The sequence below is a fragment of the Sinocyclocheilus grahami genome, unplaced genomic scaffold (genome assembly GCF_001515645.1).
Source record: "Sinocyclocheilus grahami isolate Dianchi unplaced genomic scaffold, SAMN03320097.WGS_v1.1 scaffold184.1, whole genome shotgun sequence".
Classification (NCBI taxonomy): domain Eukaryota; kingdom Metazoa; phylum Chordata; class Actinopteri; order Cypriniformes; family Cyprinidae; genus Sinocyclocheilus; species Sinocyclocheilus grahami.
The window spans coordinates 429804-452751 of NW_015505363.1; the positions used below are offsets into that span (position 1 = coordinate 429804).

At 37.8% G+C, this 22948-nt stretch overlaps 1 protein-coding gene across 1 annotated transcript; it reads right to left on the reverse strand.

Annotated features, from left to right (window-relative positions):
- Nucleotides 1-978: 978 nt before the first annotated feature.
- LOC107594490 (mucin-7-like) lies at nt 979-20329 on the reverse strand. The gene is made up of 2 exons (XM_016284558.1): nt 20083-20329; nt 979-1322 (listed from the first exon to the last, which is right to left on the reverse strand). The coding sequence occupies exons 1-2, from the start codon at nt 20159-20161 to the stop codon at nt 979-981; spliced, it is 423 nt and encodes a 140-aa protein (XP_016140044.1). The 5' UTR covers nt 20162-20329.
- Between the last annotated feature and the right edge of the window lie 2619 nt (nt 20330-22948).

A 22948-nucleotide genomic window follows, 5' to 3' on the forward strand; every position in this document is an offset into this window, starting at 1 on the left:
CTTTAAAAAAAAAAATATATATATATATATATATATATATATCAGCCCCACTTTGGCATAATTTAACAACAGCTGATACCTTACCTCATAAAGCACCAGCATTTTCTTAATAGCCTGCCAGGTTATTTTTGAACAAAACCAACCCAGCCCACTGGACTATGCATACAGAGATTGATTAGCAGGTAGGTTTAGCCTAACCAATGTACTCAGTTTAGAGTAGAGGATAGGTGTGTTTAACAGCTAGATTACCACTACAAAAGAAAGATGATACTGGTGAAGGGAAATAATCTAATCTACCCTCAACTTGTACATGCTTTTTCTCAGTGTATATACAAATACATCATTTTTGTCTTTATTTGTAACATTTAATATGTGTCCTTATTCTAGCTCTGTTTAGTTATATGATAACCATGTAAAATATAAGTTTGGTACCTCTGCAGACACTGTAGTGACCTGTAAATGTCAGATGTCTACATTTGCCATTTCTGAGATGAATGTTATTGAAAGTGGTGATATCATGGAGTGTTTTTTGTACAGCATGTGAAAAAACACAACTTGCTTGACTCCCGGACCTGAAAGCGACCTCACTGAAATCCACAGTGAAAATGTTGACTGTGCCCTTGACCAAGTCATGGAAGGTGGGCTGGCTCTGTACACCACAGACAGCTTTGGATTTAACAAAGCAAATAGATTATTTAAAATGCATTCTAAAATTTTTACTGTTAGCATACTCAACTATACCATCTGGGTGAAAAGTATGAATAATAAAACCATTAGACTTGCGAAAATTTATACTTTTAATTGTATTTATTTTTTTGTTTACATACTCAAATAAGCCTGTCTAATAAAAATCCATTTCCAAACACACAGTAACATTTGAGACGTAAAAAAAAAAACTTGATTACTGGAAATAGAATATTCACCGATTTTGAAAAAACTAAATTAGAAAGTGTTATTAATGTTAAATGCAGTGTATTGTTAAGTCAAATTTTTGATGTAATACTGCCTCAAAGGAGTCGGATCAGAGGGAGGGATGGTGGGCCAGGCCCGTGTGGTGGAAGATGGCCTTGTGCCAGAGGTAAACCAGGGCAGAGTTGTCGGAGCAAGAGGCCAGGGCGGGTCCGGCAGAGCAGGAGGCCACCACAGCAGAGCAGATGGGACAGTAGATCCCCATGGCAGAGCAGATGACCACAACAGCAGAGCAGATGGGAGCGAAGATCCCCACGGTGGGGCAGATGACCACCAGGGTGGAGCTGATGGAGCGGAGGACCACTTCTGTGGAGCTGATGGTGCAGGAGACCACCAAGATGGCTCAGACTGGGCTGTAATAGAAAGTACAGAGAGGTTAACAGCGGCCTCTGCAGCCGTAACAGGACAAACAGAGAATTCAGGAACGGCCTCCTTGGCCATGACAGGGCATACTGAGAGTTCAGGAATTGCCTCCTTGGCCATAACAGAACAAATAGAGTTCTGGGATGGCCTCCTTGGCCGTGACAGGACAGGCAGAAAGTTCAGGAGTGGGCGCCACCACCCAGAGAGGAGCTGAAGTGGACTCCTCAGCCTTGTGAGGTTTTGCAGCCAAAGCCGCCACCTCTGGAGGAACTGGGGCTCAGGAGCGGACTCCTGGACTGGAACAAACTCAAGAGTGGACTCGTAGATTGGAGCAAGTTCTGGAATGAAATCAGAGGGCTCTAGAGTGGACTTAGATGGCTCCCGGACTGGAGCGGACTCTGGGGTGAACTCTGATGGCTCCCGGACAGGAGCGGACTTTGGAGTGAACTCTGAGGGCTCCCGGACTTTAGCCGTTTCATGAATAGACTCTCTGAAGTCTCCTAGACTGGAGCAGGCTCTGGAGTGGACTCTGAGGGCTCCCGGACTGAAGCATTCTCTGGAGTGGACTCTGAGGGCTCCCGGACTGGAGCAGGTTCATGAGTGGACACTGAGGTCTCCCGGACTGGAGGGAGCTCTGGAACAACAGGAGTGGGTCTTGCTGCCGTCCTCCTTCTCGATCTTCGCTTGCGAAATAACGACAAAGCCTCACTATTCTCTGGGGAAGTTAAATCTGACTTGAGACTCTACAGGGGCATTGCAACAGGCACAGACTGACCGGATAGAACCACTAAACTGCGATAACAGAAAGAGTCAATAAAACCAAAAGTCAAGCGTCTTCAGTCCCTCCATCTCCCACAGAGGCAAGGGTTAATCCAAGCATTCATTAAAAATCTTGTTGCGCTCAGAATTACAAAGTTCCAGTCCTACAGCCAAAGTCCAAAAGCAGGAGAAAGAACTCAAATGCCCGTAATTCAAAAGTCAGTGAAGACTGGCTAGCTACTGGATCTGAGATAATGGCTGCAGTATTCTGTAACAAATTGTCATTCTGTCACTGATAGTCACTGCAGTCACCCGGATCCAGTACGTATCCAGCTCAGATGGTGGATCTGTTCCTAGAGACGGCCTCTACAGCCCAAAATGTCAGCGGAGATCAGGACAACTAGATAAGCCCCAGAGACAGATCCCCAGTGAAGACCTTGTCTCCTAGACGGCCACCGGGACAAGACCACAGCAACCAGATGAGTCCTCTGCACAATGTGACTTTGCTGCAGCCTGGAATTGAACTGCAGGTTTCGTATGGCCAGAGGAGAACTGGCCCCCCGACTGAGCCTGGTTTCTCCCAAAGTTTTTTCTCCATTCTGTCACTGATGGAGTTTAGGATCCTTGTCGCTGTCACCTCTGGCTTGCTTAGTTGGGGACACTTAATATCCAATGATATCGTCAACTTGATTGCACAGATACTATTTAAACTGAACTGAGCTGGATGATGACATCACTGAATTCAATGATGAACTGCCTTTAACTGAAAATTGAATGCTTACTATTGTAATTTTGCATTATTGACCCACTATTTTCCTAATTAATGCTGTAAAGCTGCTTTGACACAATCTGTATTGTTAAAAGCGCTATATAAATAAAGGTGACTTAACTTGACAAAAGCAGCATTTATTATCCACAACAAAAGGTCCAAAATACAAAGCAAACAGCAAAAAAACACAAAGTAATCCAGAAGGCAGTAGTTCGACAATAAAAAAACACAAAGTTAGTGCAAAACTGCAGCAAACTAAGATAAACAAAACATGGGCTGTGTCCGAAATCGCCCCCTATACCCTCATTCACTATTAGGTCACTAATTCAGTTCACTAGAAGGAGTGAATGAAAACGAGTAGTGAATTCGGACACTGAGTGCACCGGAAGGAATGCCGCTTTTGCATAGTTTGTGCTTGCTCACTAGCAGCTCCAGTAGTAAGATTAAAGGATTTATCTTGAACTCTGTCACGGAAATTATGTATAAACCCTAATCAAACAATTTAATAATCAATTTACAATGAATTTATACCCGTGTTGTACATTATGCTGTACGCCATGGATAAGCGCTTTGTAAAAATGAACGGATTGATTATTCAGCTGCGGGCGCCATCTTCTGCAGAACCTACATCAGCTTCCCGGCTTTATCTAATACTGCATCATGCAGCAGAGATTCTGACCACAAATGTTTGTCATTTACTGTGAGAACAGGATTAGAAGTTTAAATATAGTATCACTTGTGGACACAAAAACAACATCATGTTTTCCTTGGCTTGGTTATAGTGCAGATCCAGTAGCATCAAGCTATCAATGAGAGTGACATATAAACTTTTTGCATTTTAAAACTCTGTTTGCTGAGGCAGGGTTGACTGAAATTGACTTTTGTTGATAAATATAATGACATTAACATTTACAATTTAAGCTTTTCATTGTTTCTCACCAATTTGAAAACATAACATTTCCTGGGAATGGAACATTAAGGAATGCAAAAGAACACTTCGATTCCAAATCTCAGTTGGCACTTTTGTTGGTATTTTGTTAGGAGATATTTGAACTGATGGCATCACTGACATCAAACCTAGACTGGCGGGAAGTTTGACGGCTTGAACATTTAAGAGCTATGGAGTAAGAGAAAATGATGTCAGTTCATACAAGACATACAAGTTTGGAACGACATGAGTCAGGAACAGATTATGATGCAGCGGTGCTCTGAGCACGGACCGATTAAAGGCCCTCCTCGGCTGAAATTACGTGTTATTGTAAAATATCTCAATGATCAAATATAAGTAAATGCATTCATTTTGCTTCTTTATAGATTGTGTTGATCTATAATAGAGGTGTGCCGATCCGATATTCAGTATCGGTATCGCTCCAATACTGGCATTTTCTGCTGGATCGGGGTATCTGTCAGACAAGGCAGATCCAAATTCAATATTGTGAGTACAGGTGCATCTCAATAAATTAGAATGTCATGGAAAAGTTCATTTATTTCAGTAAACAGGGGGTCCATTTAAGTCCGCAGTACGTCCGCTTTGTAACGTTTGCGGGTGGACGTTTTGAGGACGTCCACTTACGTCCACATTTGGTCCTCTTTTTGACATTTGCGAACGTCCCTGTTTCGTCCTTCATCTGCCATTTTCATTACAACACTTGAGAAATCCAGTCGCCCATGTGTGGGCTTTTATCATCAGACCTGACCAGTGTTGGGGAGTAACTAAGTTACATGTAAATACATTACGTAATTTAATTACAAAATAAATGTAACTGTAATCTGTTACAGTTACTGAGAAAAAAATGTGTAATTAAATTGCAGTTACTTGTGAAAATGTTAATGATTACAAAGGGAGTTATATCTGAATATTTTCACACATATACATATTTAAAATATGAGACACCAATGTTTCAGGAGTTGGGGACACATGCTTATTCGATAACTGTTTTATTTCCTATTTTGATTTATGTATATGAATTTTTTTTTTTTAAGATTAACTGTTTTTTTTCCCCCAAGGCATTGTTACTGTTCAAAAACAGTATCATAGCTATTAAACTATATCTTATGATTTTAAATCTGTATTTAACCTCAAAAAGAAAATAGCTCAAAGTAAAAAGAGCTGCTAAAGTCCGATTTTGAGGTGGTTGTGCTTTACAATTAAATGATTATAGGCCTAATCTTAATTCAAGTGAAGAAGGATTCTGAAAGTCTGACAGTAATCAGTGTTGAGTACCACTGTAACGTTAACCCTGCCTGCTTTAAATGTTTCAAAGTAATTAAAATTAGAAAACAATAGAAATTTAGAAAAGTAATTAAAAAGTACTCAAGTGAAATTAGTTACATTACTTTAATAAAGTAACGGAAACAGTTACATTACATATTACATTTTAAATTGGGTAACTTGTAATCTGTAACCTATTACATTTCTAAAGTAACCTTCCCAACACTAGACCTGACACCTTGCAACTCCGACAAAGAGTTGGCCAAATTAAACAAAAATATAAACCCATATTGGATTTTAAAGAGTATCATTCCTAACAAAATCCCTTTTTTTAACTGTGATAATAGAATGCAAAATGCAAAATAATGCAAAATGTTGTGCAGATTGATATTATAATTTTTTACTATAGTATAATAGATTTGAATGCATTGTAAAATGTTAAAACAATTCATGTTAAATTAAGAATTTTCATTTCTGGAAAAAGAAAACAGGAGTAACTTATGTAATTAAAAATGTCATCAAATCAGGAGTCTGTTTTCAGCATTTAAACATCAAAATCATGATACCCTTCAATAATATAATTGAACATATAGGCTACAATTAGGTTTATGCACTCCCCATGCATGAAGAAAATAAGGTTGCATCCCAGGAGCTCTACAAGAATGTTATAGAGTGATTAATGCAGGAAAACATGAAGAAAAGAATGTGGAAAATAACACAGGTAAAGACAAATAAATTAATTATTTCCATTTACATACTAAACTGTTGGTAAGCCGACAAGAAAAGTTATTTAGTAAAATTATTTTAGTTATATTAAACTGTTGGTAAGCCGACAAGAAAAGTTATTTAGTAAAATTATTATTTTAGTTATTGCATTTAAGACTGCTATACCATGTGCAGCTCCAAAAAAAAAAGTAATGTAGCCTACAATAAAAGTTACAGTTGTAGTAATGTTGTAATTTTATTATGTCTATATAGGCTTTTTATTAAGTTTTACTTTTATTTATTTTGAGTTATTTCAGTACTTCAACATACAAAATGGAAATAAAATTATATATATATATATATATATATATAATGTATTTATATATATGTACATGTATATGTATATGTGTGTGGCTGTACATACACATATGTAGTTGTTTTTTGGTGTTTGGCTTAGTGTTACGTTAGAATCATTATTATACTCATACCTTTTGTTCTTTTAATATTTTTGAATTGTTTTTAGCTTTATTTTTGAAATGTTGTTGTGTGCATTTGTCATTTTTATTTAATTTATTTTATTTTCTTAAAAGCTTTTAGCTTTAATTACTTTTTCTTACTTGTGTATGTTTGAATTGTTTTTAGCTTTATTTTTTTGTTTTCATTTAAATGTTTTAGTTTTGAAATGTTGTTGTATGTATTTGTCATTTTTATTTTATTTATTTAATTTGATTTGATTAAATGTGTGTATATATATAGTATTTATAGAGTTTTAGCTTTTAGCTTTAATGACTTTTTCTTATTTGTAAGTCGCTTTGGATAAAAGCGTCTGCTAAATGAATAAAAGTAAAAGTAAAGTAAAGTAAAAAGGCCTATGTGCGCAAAATTTCGGACTGCTTGGTCTAAATCCAAATGTGTTCATTTTGTTGCTTTAGGTTAGAAGACAATGGGAAGAATTGCCATCGTACTAACCACAGCTGACAACCAGAGACGCACACACACACACACACACGGAAATTTTACAATTATTTTACAATTGTTCAATTAAAATAAACGTATTTTGCTCCATACAACGTGTCTGTTGTCTTTGATTAGCCTAAAAGTAAAATAAAATTACATTCAGAGGACTTAAAGTGAAAGTCCCCTAAACGTCCCGAATGGCCGCTGCACGTCCTGTGAACGTCCCCTTAAACAAGGGGACCCGGGGGACGTTCGCAGAGGCCATTTAGGGGACGTCCTGGGGACCTTTTTTTGTTAGCTGGGTGGCGAGATGCGGGAATTCATTCGGCGCGTGACTCTCACGGTGCATTATGGGCATTCTCTAGCCGTTGAGCGTGCACCAGTTGTACACTCGTTTTTGCAGTGCATTGTGGGATTGAATGAGTGCACTCGAGAACGTCCACTGTGGTTTCGGACACCACTAAAAATGGCTGTTCCCTCAAATAGTGCCCTATTTAAGGGTATAGGGGGCGATTTCGGACACAGCCATGGTATTTATAGGGACACTAACAAAACTAAATGACACACACCTGAAAAACAATGAACCTGATAGACAAAGCAAAGGGTGATGGAAGTCCACAAGCAATAACAGTGACCTGGGAGGAGTGCCCTCTGGTGGCTGCCATGGCCACTCCAGTCAATGGCTGTGAGTGTTACTTTTTACCATTTTTAATAGTGTGATTTTAGATGACTTGTATTAAAACCAGTAATCAAATCAGACATCATAATAAATATTAGTTAGAATAATATTATAACAATATTTAATAATACATTTTAAAAACTACATAAACTAATAATAAAATGTACTGTCCCTGTTTGTTTGTTTTTTTTCAAAACAAACAAGGGTTATTGGAATGTTTTTTTTTTTACTACAAAATAAAATTTTGAATGTGTTACTTTCCTCTTTCATGGTGATTATTTGTGAAATTTACAAGCAATTTCATTGTGAAAATTGTCAGTGAATGTCAAAGTAAATCCTACACCTATTTTTTCAGTGTACAGTACAAAAAAGTCAATAAAATTATTATTCTTATTATATAAGCATTCCCTCTGGAATACTTCATTCTGGTTGGTCAATCACAGCATTGAAGGGTCCAATATCTGCTATAAATTTGAGTTTTAAACCAATTCATACATTTATCAATATATTCCACTAAGAAAAATACACCCCATTACAATGTACAAAAAATGGGCATGACAAAAAGACAAACACTGCAGCAATGATAGGCCTACAGTAATAAGTTACAATCTTTTTCAGTCTATATCTGAGACACAAGATTTAATATTTGTTTCAGCAGTCAGACATGACAGTAGCCACGGTTTCTTAAGCGGCCGGTCGTCAGCCAATGTTGGACTGTCTTAAGCAACTATTGGCCCAGATTTTGCAGTATGTTCTACACTGTTGGCACTAGTCAGACCACAGTTGGTGGGTTTTTTTCAGATTGCGCATGTTAAATCGGTGATGGAGCCCATCAGTGACAGAGACCTGACTGTTTGTTCAGCTTAGCAAACCAGTGGATGAGAAGAAAATGAAACAGAAGCAAGTAAATGAGGAAGTCAAGTGGACACACTACTTTCTGCTTCCACAAGGTCAAGCCCGACAATGGCAGTTTTATTTACAACTTTTTAGACATATCTGAAGAAGCTATATTATGAATCGATCTACAGTGAGCATGGTGTGAAAATTGTACGCAAGCACAGTCCTAGGTTTCCCCTTTTTGAACGACAAATACAGACTACTGCCACCTGCAGGTATGGAGAGTTATTTCCTCTCACATGGGTGCAGAACACATGTACTAGTTGGTCGTTGACTGTAGACTTTGCGGTGTGTTCAAGCACAACGTTTTAACCCAGATGCAGGACACATAAGCGACACCATAGTACGTTTTTAACACCACTTGTTCTTGGGTATGTCTGGGCCTTTAGGTGGAATTGTTTTTCAGGGCATTCATGATTAAACAATGAGTCTGTTGACCAAACCCAACTGCGGGACCAAACTCACATCCCAAAACTCGGGCCATTAGGCAAATATTATTCCTTCCATTAGTTACTGGAGAACTAAAAACAAGATGTTTTATGAGTTCACATTCACACTCATGGCCATTGTTTTCATATCTAAGCCACACAATGTATTCAAATAAAATATTTTATCTTCACCAGCAGACTTTTCTCTGAAATCTCATTTGATAGCATGAGGAAATATTTTCAGTGGTGCTTGCTAAGGCAGGCATCGCTATTAATGTTACTCATTCTACCAATTCGTTATTTTATTAAAAATTTTTTCAGGTTACTTTTCTGGTGACTCATGATTTATGCCTGGTGGACAATAAATCAAGCGAAAAAAAATCCCATAAGGGTAACTGATGCTCATTATTTGTTGTATATATTAATTTATGCGAAGTGATTCAATCATAAGTGGTCAGCCAAGATGAATTACCGAAAACATTTTAAATCTGTTTTCTGTTACAACTTATTGTAGGATTTTGCCTAGACCCTTCCTTCTTATTTCATGACACTCTACAGTACACCTCTTTTGCAGGAGTGCAAAGTACTGCGCACAAATATGATTGATTGAATGAATGATTATGAGCAAGCAGGAGATTAAACATATCGAAACAAAAGGTATGGTAACAGTGATATTTTGGCACAACATAGTGAAGATGGGATGGGTTTTTTTGGAGTGCTTTCTCAAAACATCTCCCATAACGCTCACGGGCTGTGTGGCTGTTCAAACACATTTGAACACATGAGCATCCACACTTTGAAAGCAGTCCTGTGAATGTGTTTCTCACCACCTCTGGAAGTGGTTGAAAGTGGGCAAGCTCGAAAAGTTTTAGACCCTGTTTATACTTGTATTTAGCATCATGCAATTAATTCCAGTTATAAACAGGGTCACAGAGACTGGGTGGGCTCTTTTGACTGGGGACGGTAAGCAATCAAGTCAAGTCAAGTTTATTTGTACAGTGCTTTTCACCAAACAAATCATTGCAAAGCAACTTTACAGCAAATTAAGTTTCTACAATATTTAGTGGTAGCTTATCAGTGGTGACTGTCAGGTAATATGATCATATTTTTTTGACCTGGTAAGGACTCTAGCCGCTTCATTTTGGACTACCTGTAGCTTGTTTATTGAAGATGCAGGACAACCACCTAGCAGTGCATTAAAACAGTCCAGTCTAGAGGTCATGAATGCATGAACTAGCTTTTCTGCATCAGAAACAGGTAACATGTTTCGTAACTTGGCAATGTTTCTAAGATGGAAGAATGCTGTTTTTGTAACATGGGAAATATGATTTTCAAAAGACAAGTTGCTATCTAATATAACACCCAGATTTTTTACTGTAGAGGAAGTAACCGTACATCCGTCTAGTTGCAAATTGTAATCCACGAGATTCGGTGTACTGTCTTTTGGTCCAATAAGTAATATCTCTGTCTTATCCGAATTTAATAGGAGAAAATTATTGGTCATCCAATCTTTTACATTTTTAACACACTCTGTTAGCTTAGATAATTTAGAAGTTTCATCTGGTCTTGTTGAGATATATAGTTGAGTATCATCGGCATAACAGTGGAAACTAATCCCGTATTTTCTAATAATATTACCAAGGGGCAACATGTATATCGAAAATAGCAGAGGACCTAGGACAGATCCTTGTGGCACTCCATATTTTACTGGTGATAATTGATATTTTAAATGAACAAGGTGGTAGCGATCGGACAGGTAGGATCTAATCCTTCTTAAAGTCTGCCCTTGAATACCTGTATAGTTTTGTAATCGAACTATGAGTATGTCATGATCTATAGTGTCGAATATCACCTAGCAATCACCTAGAACACCCCAGCATTGTGGTGGAAAGTTTTAAATGGGCAAGCATCACTAAACATTTTTAATTTTGGTTAAAAATGAACACAAAAGATATATTTAGTTGTCAAGTTATTCTCGGCTCACAGAAGCTAAGCCAAATGTTCAAGTCTCTTTGTTGTAAAGGGCGGAAATAAACATGGGGTTAGACTGTCGAGGGGTATGTCAGCACAAGCACGGAGGCCCTTGGTTCAAAGGTCAGTACAAAGTTTCTGACAAACGGGAAATGGTGGTGGAGCTTAGCGACCCTGTTGCTGCTGAATTCCCAGTGGAAATTTTTTTTTTCCTAAGATATACTTCAGCCATCAGCTTCCCGGCTTTATCTAATACTGCATCGTGCAGCAGAGATTCTGACCACAAATGTTTGTCATTTACTGTGAGAACAGGATTAGAAGTTTAAATATAGTATCACTTGTGGACACAAAAACAACATCATGTTTTCCTTGGCTTGGTTATAGTGCAGATCCAGTAGCATCAAGCTATCAATGAGAGTGACATATAAACTTTTTGCATTTTAAAACTCTGTTTACTGAGGCAGGGTGGACTGAAATTGACTTTTGTTGATAAATATAATGACATTAACATTTATAATTTAAGCTTTTCATTGTTTCTCACCAATTAGAAAACATAACATTTCCTGGGAATGGAACATTAAGGAATGCAAAAGAACACTTCGATTCCAAATCTCAGTTGGCACTTTTGTTGGTATTTTGTTAGGAGATATTTGAATCGATGGCATCACTGACATCAAACCTAGACTGGCGGGAAGTTTGACGGCTTGAACATTTAAGAGCTATGGAGTAAGAGAAAATTATGTCAGTTCATACAAGTTTGGAATGACATGAGGTTGAGTCAGGGACAGATTATGATGCAGCGGTGCTCTGGGCACGGACCGATTAAAGGCCCTCCTCGGCTGAAATTACGTGTTATTGTGAAATATCTCAATTATCAAATATAAGTAAATGCATGCATTTTGCTCCTTTATAGATTGTGTTGATCTATAATAGAGGTGCGCCGATCCGATATTGAGTATCGGTATCGCTCCAATACTGGCATTTTCTGCTGGATCGGGGTATCTGTCAGACGAGGCAGATCCACATCCAATATTGTGAGTATACTATTGTGTTTGTTAAGGCACAAACACATTATAAAGCACCATAACGTTTCGTGCACTATATTCCAAGTGTTCTGTAGCCGTTCCATAGTTTAATGTGAGGTACAGATGAATATTTAAGTCAAGTTCGCGTAAACTCTTCTCTCTGCTTCGGCTGTCAGTCATCCTCCATTCAGCATTCAAACTGCATGTTGTGTTCGGTTACTACAGTCAAGGTGATGAAACTCTCTCCAAGATGATTCAATGTTCCTATTATTATACTTGATCTGTAGATAAAGATAAATGATTTTGCATAAAAGGACTGTATCTTGCTGGAGTTTAATGCAGTTTTTAAATCATGTTACTTTCTACCGAGTGTTTGTTCAATCACAACACTGTCGTGTCGAGAGTCGAGAGCACTATGAATTGTTCTTCACGCGCACAGTAACTGAAATTTAAAAAAGTTAAAAGAAGAGACTCAATAAACTATCACACAGCTATAATACACTACGCATCAATATCCCTTCCCTCTGTGCTTTGAACATTTCTATGCGGAGCGCTGCGTATGGAGTTTATTTTGTGTCATTTTTATTCAATCAAGCATACTGTGTTTGAGAGTAAAACTAATTATTTTGTAATTAAAAAATAAAAGATTGCAAAAAAAGTATTTTCAAAGCTCAAAAATAAAGAAATTGATAAAAATTATTTGCAGTGCGTGCAAATCTTTGAAAATATGTATTTTTCTGTGTGGACTTTAAACACTTCATCACAAAACACAAATGTTGCTCTCTTTTCTGCTGTCTTTTTTTGCGGGTCTAAATCATTTCCTTGCGAGTTGTAAATTTTTGCTTGCGAGTGAAGCTGTATCTCAGTGGGCGGTCTCTACCCACCAGGATGAAAGGCCTTTTTCTATTGGTCACTCTCGATTGAAGTTAAAGGTTGACCATGCCCACTACACTTTCCCGCAACTGCCGCCACCAGTCTGACAGAAGAGTGAGGTGAGTGAGGTTGTAGCAATGGCTAGCAACAGGTCGTTTACTGTCTAAGATAACTAATTTAAAGAGCAGGGCATATGGTATATTTTAAAGTGTCCCCAACAACAGGTTTAAATGCATCTAAGGTCAGAAAACATTGTAATTTTCTCAGAATATACATTTAATATTCAAATAATTTTTCAATTATTTCGAAACGATTCGTTCGAAGCAGTTCTGAGCTTAAGAACTATAAACCCCTCCCTTCCATAAGCCTACTCTGCTCTGATTGGTCAGCTGGCCAAGTCTGTTGTGATTGGTCTTTCCGTATACAATGCGTGTTGGAAACGAAACACCTATTACCATAATTATTTTTTTTTGCTCAAGAGGGTTACTTGTTTACTTGTTTGATTGTTTTTTACTTTTCTTTGTATATTTATTTTTATATTTATTTATTTATTTTTACATTTATTTTTACATTTATTTATATATTTATTTATTTATAATTTTGTCAGGTTAGACATGTCATAGAATGCAGGTTTGAATTTAGCAGCTGATGATGTGCTGCACTGAACATTCTAATCACACCAGTGTGATCGTATCAAATATATAAAAAAATATTCTTCGGCTATTTTTTTGTCTTTTGGAAGCTGCATTCAAAATCCACGGGGCACGGTTGAAATCGTGTTCCGGGAAGAGCGCTATTTTGGCTGGGCCCCCCTCTGGTCTAGTGCCCTGGGCACGTGCCCGGTAGGTCCATGTGTTAATCCGTCCCTGGGTTGAGTAAAGCTTAGGTCAGCTCAGGTCAGAAAAGTCACTCTCCAAAACCTTCACCCTCTCTGTTCCTCTCTGGTGGAGTGAGCTACCAAACTCCACTTGAACTACTGAAACCATCTTCTAAAAAGCAGCTGAAGACACACCTTTTCAACAAGCAAATAATCACCCCACACCCTTAAACCAATGCACTTACATGCACAGACACTCAAAAAAATTATTCTCTGCACCTCTTTTCTAGATTCCTTCCTAATTTAGTTGGCATTGTATATTACAAATACTGTGTTTGCTAAATGCAAAAATGTAAATGTAAAGATATAACAGAATTTCCATTTTTGGATAAATTATCTCTTTAAAAGTCCAGCCAGCTTCATCACATTTAAGGGAACAATTTCGTGATCTTTTAGCTTGGGGTGGTTGGGTGTAGTTCTCATGGGTGGGGAGTTTGCAAATGAGACTCTCCCATCAAGGCCTGAGACGGCCCACTCGGGTTAAAGGGCTTCTGTTGCAGACCAACCTTCAGTCATTTACACAGATACAGTGTATTTTTTTGTATGCTGAGTAAAGGAAGTTTTAAACAGACAGGGAAGACGGAAGAGACACACTGATAGAGTCAGCTTTGGGATAATGCATCCGGCAGGTAAAAATATATCTAATACATTGTGTGTGTGCGTGTGTGTTTTCATAAAAAAATAATTAAGCACTTAAGCTTCATCAATTATATGAATGTCACTGCATTACAAACAAATCACAACACCAAGTGGCATTTATTATAAAGATGAATAGCACAAGAATATAATAGTTTGTTAGGTTTAAACTATTTAAAAAATGTATATCCTCATTCAAACCAAAAAACTTGGAAACTTGTCGAACTGGTCTATAGTTAATGTGATGAACTACACCTGTGGTAATTCTGCTATAGGAACTTGAGGGAAACTGGCTTAATTTACTAAAAATGTCCTTGGGATCAGTCTGGCTGAGAAGTAATAGCAAATATGACTCAGATAAATGCTGAAGATATGCGGTAATAATATCATTTTCATTATGTGCACACGAATAACCAAGCAAAATCTAAATTCTCAACACCACCCAATCTCACCAGTGATGCATGCTTTTGGAAGTGGTGAGTCAGCATGAGATATGGTGGACAAGAAACTCTTGATCTGGCAAAGTTATCAGTGCTGTAATTTAATAATAATAAATGCCTAATATTTCATATTTGATATGCTAAATTACACTAAGGCCTCTAAATTATCAATCAGATTATTTAACTAGGTCAGAACTGAAAAACATGTTGTATACAAGCTTGTCTTCTACCCTCTGCTCTGATCAATACTTTTTTTAGCAAGAAAAAGGCTTTTTAGTATAATTGTTAAAACACTCCCCCTCAGTTGTGATACACGTGAAATCGTTGCCGTGAAATCTGTGAAGTTTAAGAAAAAAAAAAGTATCAAATTTTTGATGAAAGTTTAGTTGTCCATCTCTCAATCCTCAGAAGAAGAAAAAAACTACAGAGCTTTTAAAATTTTGAAGATATAGAGTGGCAACTGATATTTATAGGAATTTTATCTATAAGTAGTCTGCTATAGTGTTAAAGATCTCATTAATTTACATTACAAGTTATCAGAATTTAACATTTGGCCATATAAATATCTGCAGCTGTACAAAACTGCATATATTTCCTCCTCGAGTATGAGCTCCATATTCTCCTGTGTCATACTATATGAGCCAGAAAAGCCTCATGCATGACTATGCATGCAGCCTGATCCTCAACAAAACTTTTTTAGATTTTGTCTAAAGGCTAAAAAAACTCTTCCATTTAAAAAAAAAAACTTTATTTGTTTCTGATTATTATTTCCTACGTCAGGTTTTACAGGGTTAAATGTGTTTTGTACTACAGAACTTAAAGTCAGCTAATGTTAACCTGAAGACCACTCTTTGTAGTTTCCTTTATGCAAATTAATATTTTTGGGGGTACCATGGATAAATCATGTAAGTTGCACATTTATTCAGTTCACTTATCTATCGGTACAGAAACAAGTTTTGGCTACTTTCTGTATTTTGTTTCCGACTTTCCTCAGTATTAGTTCTGAGAAAAGCATCATTTGTTACGGATACCACTTTGCTTGATATTTTGTTATCTAGTGCAATGGCATTCATAGATTCAAGTGTGGCTTCAGTGTCCTAGTACATTTTGGGGCCTCTCTTGTAGCATGTTTTAACGATATGGAGCAAACAGAAAGACAGACTGAAAGAGAGAGTGAGTGTATGAGTAAGATAAGAGAGGAGGAGGAGACTACTGGTAGTATATTTCCCACATTTGAGAGGTTACAGTAAACACTATATATTAAATGTGTTAAAATCTCCTCAGGCATAGAATTGTGTTCTTTTATATTAACTTAACCACTCTTGTAAATTAAGTCAGCTTCACACTGAGGCCAACAATTAGCATTGTAGTCTATAAAAACTTGTGACAACAGATGAAACAAGTTTTTTTCCCACACTGACTGAAGTCATCTGAAACCAAGCCACAACATAATAAGAGAGAATAATGGCTAGCAAAACCAGATACATAAGAGGAGAGAGATAGAGAAAATAACTTGCACCATGGTTAGGTAACTATCTCTATTGAACAACTATGGATGCATTTAAATAGTCCAATGCATGTGTAGGCTACAATTGTATTCAAATGTTTAAAGAACTGAAAATATAAAATAAGAATTACATAGATCAGTAAAGTTCTCTGCCATATCTGCTCATAGCCTCTGGGAAGCCCACATATCACTGTATATCATCCACAGGAAAATGCATGTGTTAATGTAGTGTGCAGTACTTCACTGTGCAGCGCTGCACAACGAATATGGAAGAGTCATCGGAGGGAAACCCTACCTCTAGTCTCATCAATGTCATGGGACACAAACCTCAGATAAGCCTGGGTCATTTTGAAACCAACAGCTGTGGTTTGATTGGTTACAATCTGCCAATAAACAAAGAACAAGCAATAAAAGATGAACATCTTCCCAACTGTTAAACAAAAGGGTGGATCAGTTATGCTATGTGTAGAGGTGGAACCTCTTGGATTGTTCTGATAGACCTTTGAAAACTGGCGACTCCGGTAAGAGAGTAAAGGGCTCAGAGAGTCACATCCAAGAAAGCTTTAATGAGTTGGGTTTATACAGACCACTTTAGTGAGCATAAAGGTATACAGGCAAAAGTATTTGGGATGGGTATGTGTGTGTGTGGTCTGAAATAGAGGAAAATTGTGTAAATTAGATATAAAATATTACAGCCTTTCTATTAACTTCGTACAGATGTTAAACATTTACATTCTAAACATAAACAGATAAATAATCATCAATGGTCTGAAATCCTCTCACAAATTCACAATTATGCTAGTGTAGCATCTCAAACTATCTTAAAATGGCAAACAGATCAAGAGTTATATTAAATAACAATGCACTATTGCACGTGAAACTAGCATGTTAGCTTCCTAACGTAGATAAACAAATAACATAATACTGTGCAAATATGCGCTTACAAGATTAACAACATCATCACAATAACATCAACATTATTGACCTGCAAAATAAACGTACTTTTCTGCATGAACGCACACAACTTTAAAGTTCGGATGCTCACTCTAACCCAGCGCGTGTGGTGTATAAAACGCAGTGTTTTAAAGGGAAGGTGTATAGGTATCAGTAAGATGAAAAGATATGCGCCCTCTATTGGTAAAATATTAAAGTGAAACTAAAGGAAAATACTTTCCTACACTATGTGAAATAGAACATAGTGTACCAATAAACAGAAAATAAATAGGTCAAAACAAACCAAATACTTATCTCTGGAAATGATCGGATGACGATGATTAATAAATTAGGAGTAGAAGCAAAAAGTTGCTTATGAAAATTAGTGATTTATATTCTTGAAGCAAGAATAGACAGAGTGCAAGTTGGGTTAAGAATGACATTCGACAGACGATAGATAGACACAATAAATCACAGGCATAGTTGCAGGGAACCCACACCCTCAATTAACTTTCATTACTTTCATTTTCATTCATAATTACTGTATGGAGGTTTTATAGAGATTATAGAGACACAAAGAGCACTCTGTAGCTAGAAAAAAATCATATTCAGGTTGTCAATGATAATTTTTTCAGTCTTGGAAACCCCAGTTTTAAAATCCAATGACATTTTCAGGATTTTCATGACAGTGGAAGACCTATAGGCCTAGTTATTGTGAACTTGACGTGCATAAGAAAAACTACTCTGAAAATCTAAAAAAAAAAAAAACAGCTTTCAAGCAACGATCCTACATCAATGTGGAAAAGCCTGAAAGCCATCACCAGATACAAGACCTCATCCCCCAGCACTGAGGCCAATCAACAATTGGCTGAAGACCTGAACGAGTTTTACTGCAGGTTTGAAAAGCAAAAGCCTGGTCTGACACCCACTCTGACCGTCTCACAGCACAGCCATCAACACCCTCCCTCTCCCTCCCCCCTACTGTTTCTCATTCTGCACTTAAGATCTGTGAAGGTCTTCAGGAGACAGAAGATAAGGAAAGCCAAAGGACCAGACGGTGTCTCTCCAGCCTGCCTCAAAGCCTGTGCTGTCCAGCTATCATCCATCTTCACATTGATTGAAACGCTCCACCATCATCCCTGTACCCAAGAAACCAAAGAGCACAGGACTTAATGACTACAGACCTGTTGCTTTAACATCTGTGGTCATGAAGTCGTTTGAGAGGCTCGTGTTGGCATACTTGAAGGACATTACGGGACCCTTACTGGACCCCCTGCAGTTTGCTTACCGAGCAAACAGGTCTGTGGATGATGCAGTCAACATGGGACTGCACTACATCCTCCAACATCTGGACAAACCAGGGACTTATGCAAGGATCCTGTTTGTGGACTTCAGCTCGGCTTTCAACACCATCATCCCAGATATCCTCCTGATTAAACTGACACAGCTCTCTGTACCCACCTCCATCTGTCAGCGGATCACCAGCTTCCTGACAGACAGGCAGCAGCTAGTGAGGCTGGGAAAATTCACATCCAACACCCGCACCATGAGGTGGTCCTCAGGGCTGTGTTCTCTCCCCACTGCTTTTCTCTCTCTACACAAATGACTGCACCTCTAAAGACCCCTCTGTCAAACTCCTGAAGTTTGCAGATGACACCGCAGTCATCGGTCTCATCCAGGACGGCGACAAGTCTGCTTGTAGACAAGAGGTTGAGCAGCTGGCTGTCTGGTGCAGTCACAACAACCTGGAGCTCAACACGCTCAAAACTGTAGAGATGATAGTAGACTTTAGGAGGAACCCCCCTGCACTCCCCCAACTCACCATCATGGACAGCTCTGTGGCAGCAGTGGAGTCATTCAAATTCCTGGGAACCACCATCTCTCAGGATAACCCGATCTCATGAAAGTGAGTATAAATAGTGTGCCAAATAAAAACAAAAACTCGTGGTATTGATACGCATAATGGACTTTGGCATGTATATGTTACGCGATCGGTAGGATTAGGGTTGTAGGGTAGAAACTGCAAAAACTGCATATCATATGCACGCGAAAACTGCGTATTATATGCACGCCAAACACGTGCCTAGCATGTACACGCCAAAGTCCATTTTTGCGTATCAATACCACGAGTTTTCGTTTTTATTTTGCATATATATTTATACACATTTTCATGAGACCGGGCTCCTCAGGACCTGAAGTGGGACAATCACATCAACTCCATCGTGAAAAAGGCCCAGCAGAGGTTGTACTTCCTTTGTCAACTGAAAAAGTTCAACCTGCCACAGGTACAGATGACACAGTTTTACTCTACAGCTGTTATTGAGTCGGTTCTGTGCTCTTCTATAACTGTCTGGTTTGAGTCAGCCAGCAAATCAGATATAAGAAGACTGCAACGGACTGTTAGGACAGCAGAGAGGATAATTGGTGTGTACCTGCCCAACCTTCAGGACTTGTACAACTCCAGAGTGAAAAAATGGGCAGGAAACATCATCAAAGACCCCTCTCACCCCAGCCTCAACCTGTTTGCACTTCTCCCCTCAGGCAGATGGTACAGATCTCTGTGCACTAGAACATCTAGGCATAAAAACAGTTTCCCCCCATGCCATCTCCAGCCTAAACAGCTAACACAGGAATTATGACCTGTGTTCTGTAATTCATTCATTCTCTATCTCTAATTATTGCCTCTCTCTCAAGTACTATGTAAATACATATGCATATGTTCTATACAGCTGTATATATAGAGTAAATAATGCACAAATCTGTACATAAATCTTCTGTTCCAGATTCATATACATTATTATTTACTGTTAAGTCTTATTTAAATGTTTCTGTTCTCATGTCAGATATGCATGTATGTATGTACCAAGAGCTTCTTAAAAAAAACACAACAAATTCCTCGTGTGTTTGCGCACACTTGGCGAATAAAGCTGAGTCTGATTCTGATCAATTAATTTGGTCAGAGATGTTCAAACTGTGTGTGTGCATGCTCCGTGTGTTTACCATTTCACAGTGTGTGTTAACCTCAGAGAAAACATTTACCCTATAATTTAAACTGTAAATATAATGTTAGTCAGTCCCCTACCTGCCCACATTCCTGTGACCTGGTTTGATAGTGAGGGGAACACAATGCGTCCTATCAGTGCTGTCCGCACATCGCGCATACGTTGCGTTACGGCGATTTGGTACGAAAAGTATGGTACTTTAATTGTTAAGACTTCGCTCTTTCCAAGCTGTAAAGCGGAACGACATTTACATCTTCTTGAGTGGTTGAAAGACAAACAAAGTGCCTGAGCAGGTGTCAGGAGCTGAAGCGCTGGAGTGATTTTCTCTATGAGCACAAGTAAGATTCAACATTTTCATTCTTGATCTCAAGTTCCGAAGTGACATTGGGCAGTTCCAGCATTTAATTAAGCGTGCCCTGAAAACGTTAGGACACATTACTCGTTCGGGGAAGTATTGACTAGCCTGCTTAGGATTCGATTGCCGATGTAGTGTTACCGGTGTGAGCTGGTGATGTGTGCGCCCAGCTGATCTCTGAAAAGTCTAATTAGTACGCCAGTTTCCATACAGCTGGGGAAAATGTCTAGAAAAAAATCACAACGTTTGTACATGGTGGTTATGTAGCTTTACAAATATTAACACCGCACTTAAAGACTATTTGAAACGGACAGATCTTCCATGGCAACCAGGCTTCGAAAAAATACCACTAATTCCTATACTTCAAAACCATAATAAAAAAAACTATTAATTATTAAATCACAAATAATAGTGTATATATATATATATATATATATATATATATATATATATATATGCTGATAGGCTAGATGAACAGTATTGCACTCGCAGTCGTGCGTTAAAGAGCGTTACTGAGCGCTGTAAAGTTAGTTTTAGGTTTTATATTCGCTGCATATTCGCCAAGGGTGCTTTAGGGACGGTCTGCAAATTCATCTCACATTGCAAAACGAGGTCAAATAATTCATTCAAATTAATGTTTAAAAGGGTTATAGTACATGCCTTGTGTGCACACGGACTTATTTTGTGAATACCTCCCTTACTGTATTTACAGCACACAAATAAGTTTAAGAAAATAATTACAGTGATTCACAAAAAAAGTTTTTTTTTTGTTTTTTTTTTCATATTCCAAAAGTTGTAGTAGGTTCCTGCTGGCCAGACTGACTTACTACAGCTGAATTTTTGCCAATACCTCCCTTACTGTACATACAGCAATCAAAAATGTTTAGAAAAGAAACTACTGTAATTCACAAAGGTTTATTTTTTCCATATTCCAAATGTTGTAGTAGGTTCCTGGTGGCCAGTCGGACTTACAACAGGTGAAATGTTGCCAGTACCTCCCTTACTGTACATACAGTAAACAAATATGTTCATTAAAATAATTACAGTAAATCACCAAATGGGTGTTTTCATATTCAATAGATTGTAGTAGGTTCCTGGCAGCCAGAATGACTTAGTACAGCTGAAATGTTGCCGATACCTTCCTTACTGTATGTACAGTACATACATATTTTATAAAATTATTAATGTAATTCACCAAAAAAAAAAAAATCATATTCCAAAGGTTGTAGTAGGTTCCTAGTGGTCAGACTGATTTACTACAGCTGAAATTTTGCCAAAACCTCCCTTTCTGTACATACAGTACACAAATATTTCATGAAAATAATTACAGTAATTCACTAAGGTTTATTCACTTTGCAAAGATTGTAGTATGTCTCTACTGGCCAGACTGATTCACTACAGGTGACATTTTGACATTACCTCCCTTACTGTACGTACAGTACACAAATATTTTGATGAAAATAATTACAGTAATTCACCAAAAGGGTTTTTTCATATTCCAAAGGTTATAGTGGCCAGACGGACTTACTACATGTGAAATTTTGCCAATACCTTCATTTCTGTATGTACAGTACACAAACATTTTTATGAAAAAAAGTTACAGTAATTCATCAAAAGTGTGTTTTTTTTCATGTTCCTGTTAATTTTTTTTTTTGTGTGTAGTTTTTTTGGACACTTTTTTCATATCTGTTCATGCTCAATTTTCACAGTTGATTTTCTACTATGTTAATCAATTTGGTCCTCTCAGTTTCCTTGTCAGTTTGTTACCATAGTTACACATTGATTTGAGTGCTCAGTTCAGGTTTGCATTATTTTGTTCCCTCGTATGGTGTCACTATTTATACTCGCTGTTTCTCCTTAGTCTTTGTTCTGGTATTAGTCATATTTTAGTTATTGTGTTGTGTTGTTTCTCCTCTGATTCTCTATTTTTCAGTTTTTCTGGATTTAAATAAAATTTCCCTGGACTTTGATTCCGGCCTCCAGTGTTTTAACTCAGCAATGTGACCGAATACCAGAAACCCACAACAAATCTGGACTTGCCTGCGGTGTGTTTGCTCTTCTTGGAGCAGTGGTCAGAGGCGGACTTACCCATTAGGCAAAGGTAGGCAACCGCCTTGGGCCTCCAAAAGCCAAGGGCCCCCTAAAATGCTTTTCATCTACAAGATGCGCATTAAGCGCGGACACACGAACGGTTGCTATTTACAGTGTTTATCACCACGACAACCGTCTGCGTGTCCAGATTGAACACACTTCTCGTGTATCCTGCTTGTAGCAAATGAAAATATGTATCTGAAGCTGTAATTAAATATTGAGCAACAGTGCGTATTATATGTTTATTGTTTTAAATGCTGCTACTTATTCATAAGAACCCAAGTAGAGGACGCATACGCAGTTAATTGTTTGGTTGATATAATCCTTAGGTGTGTAAATTTATAATTTCCTTTTCATCATTTTTTTCATTTTCATTTATATTTGTAGTTAAAATAACTAAAATAAGTGTATTTTAAAGTTTAGAATTAGACAGCCTTTGGCACAGAGGCTTACGCTGGAAACTCATCACAGTCCTCAGTGGACTTTCCTCCTCAATATAG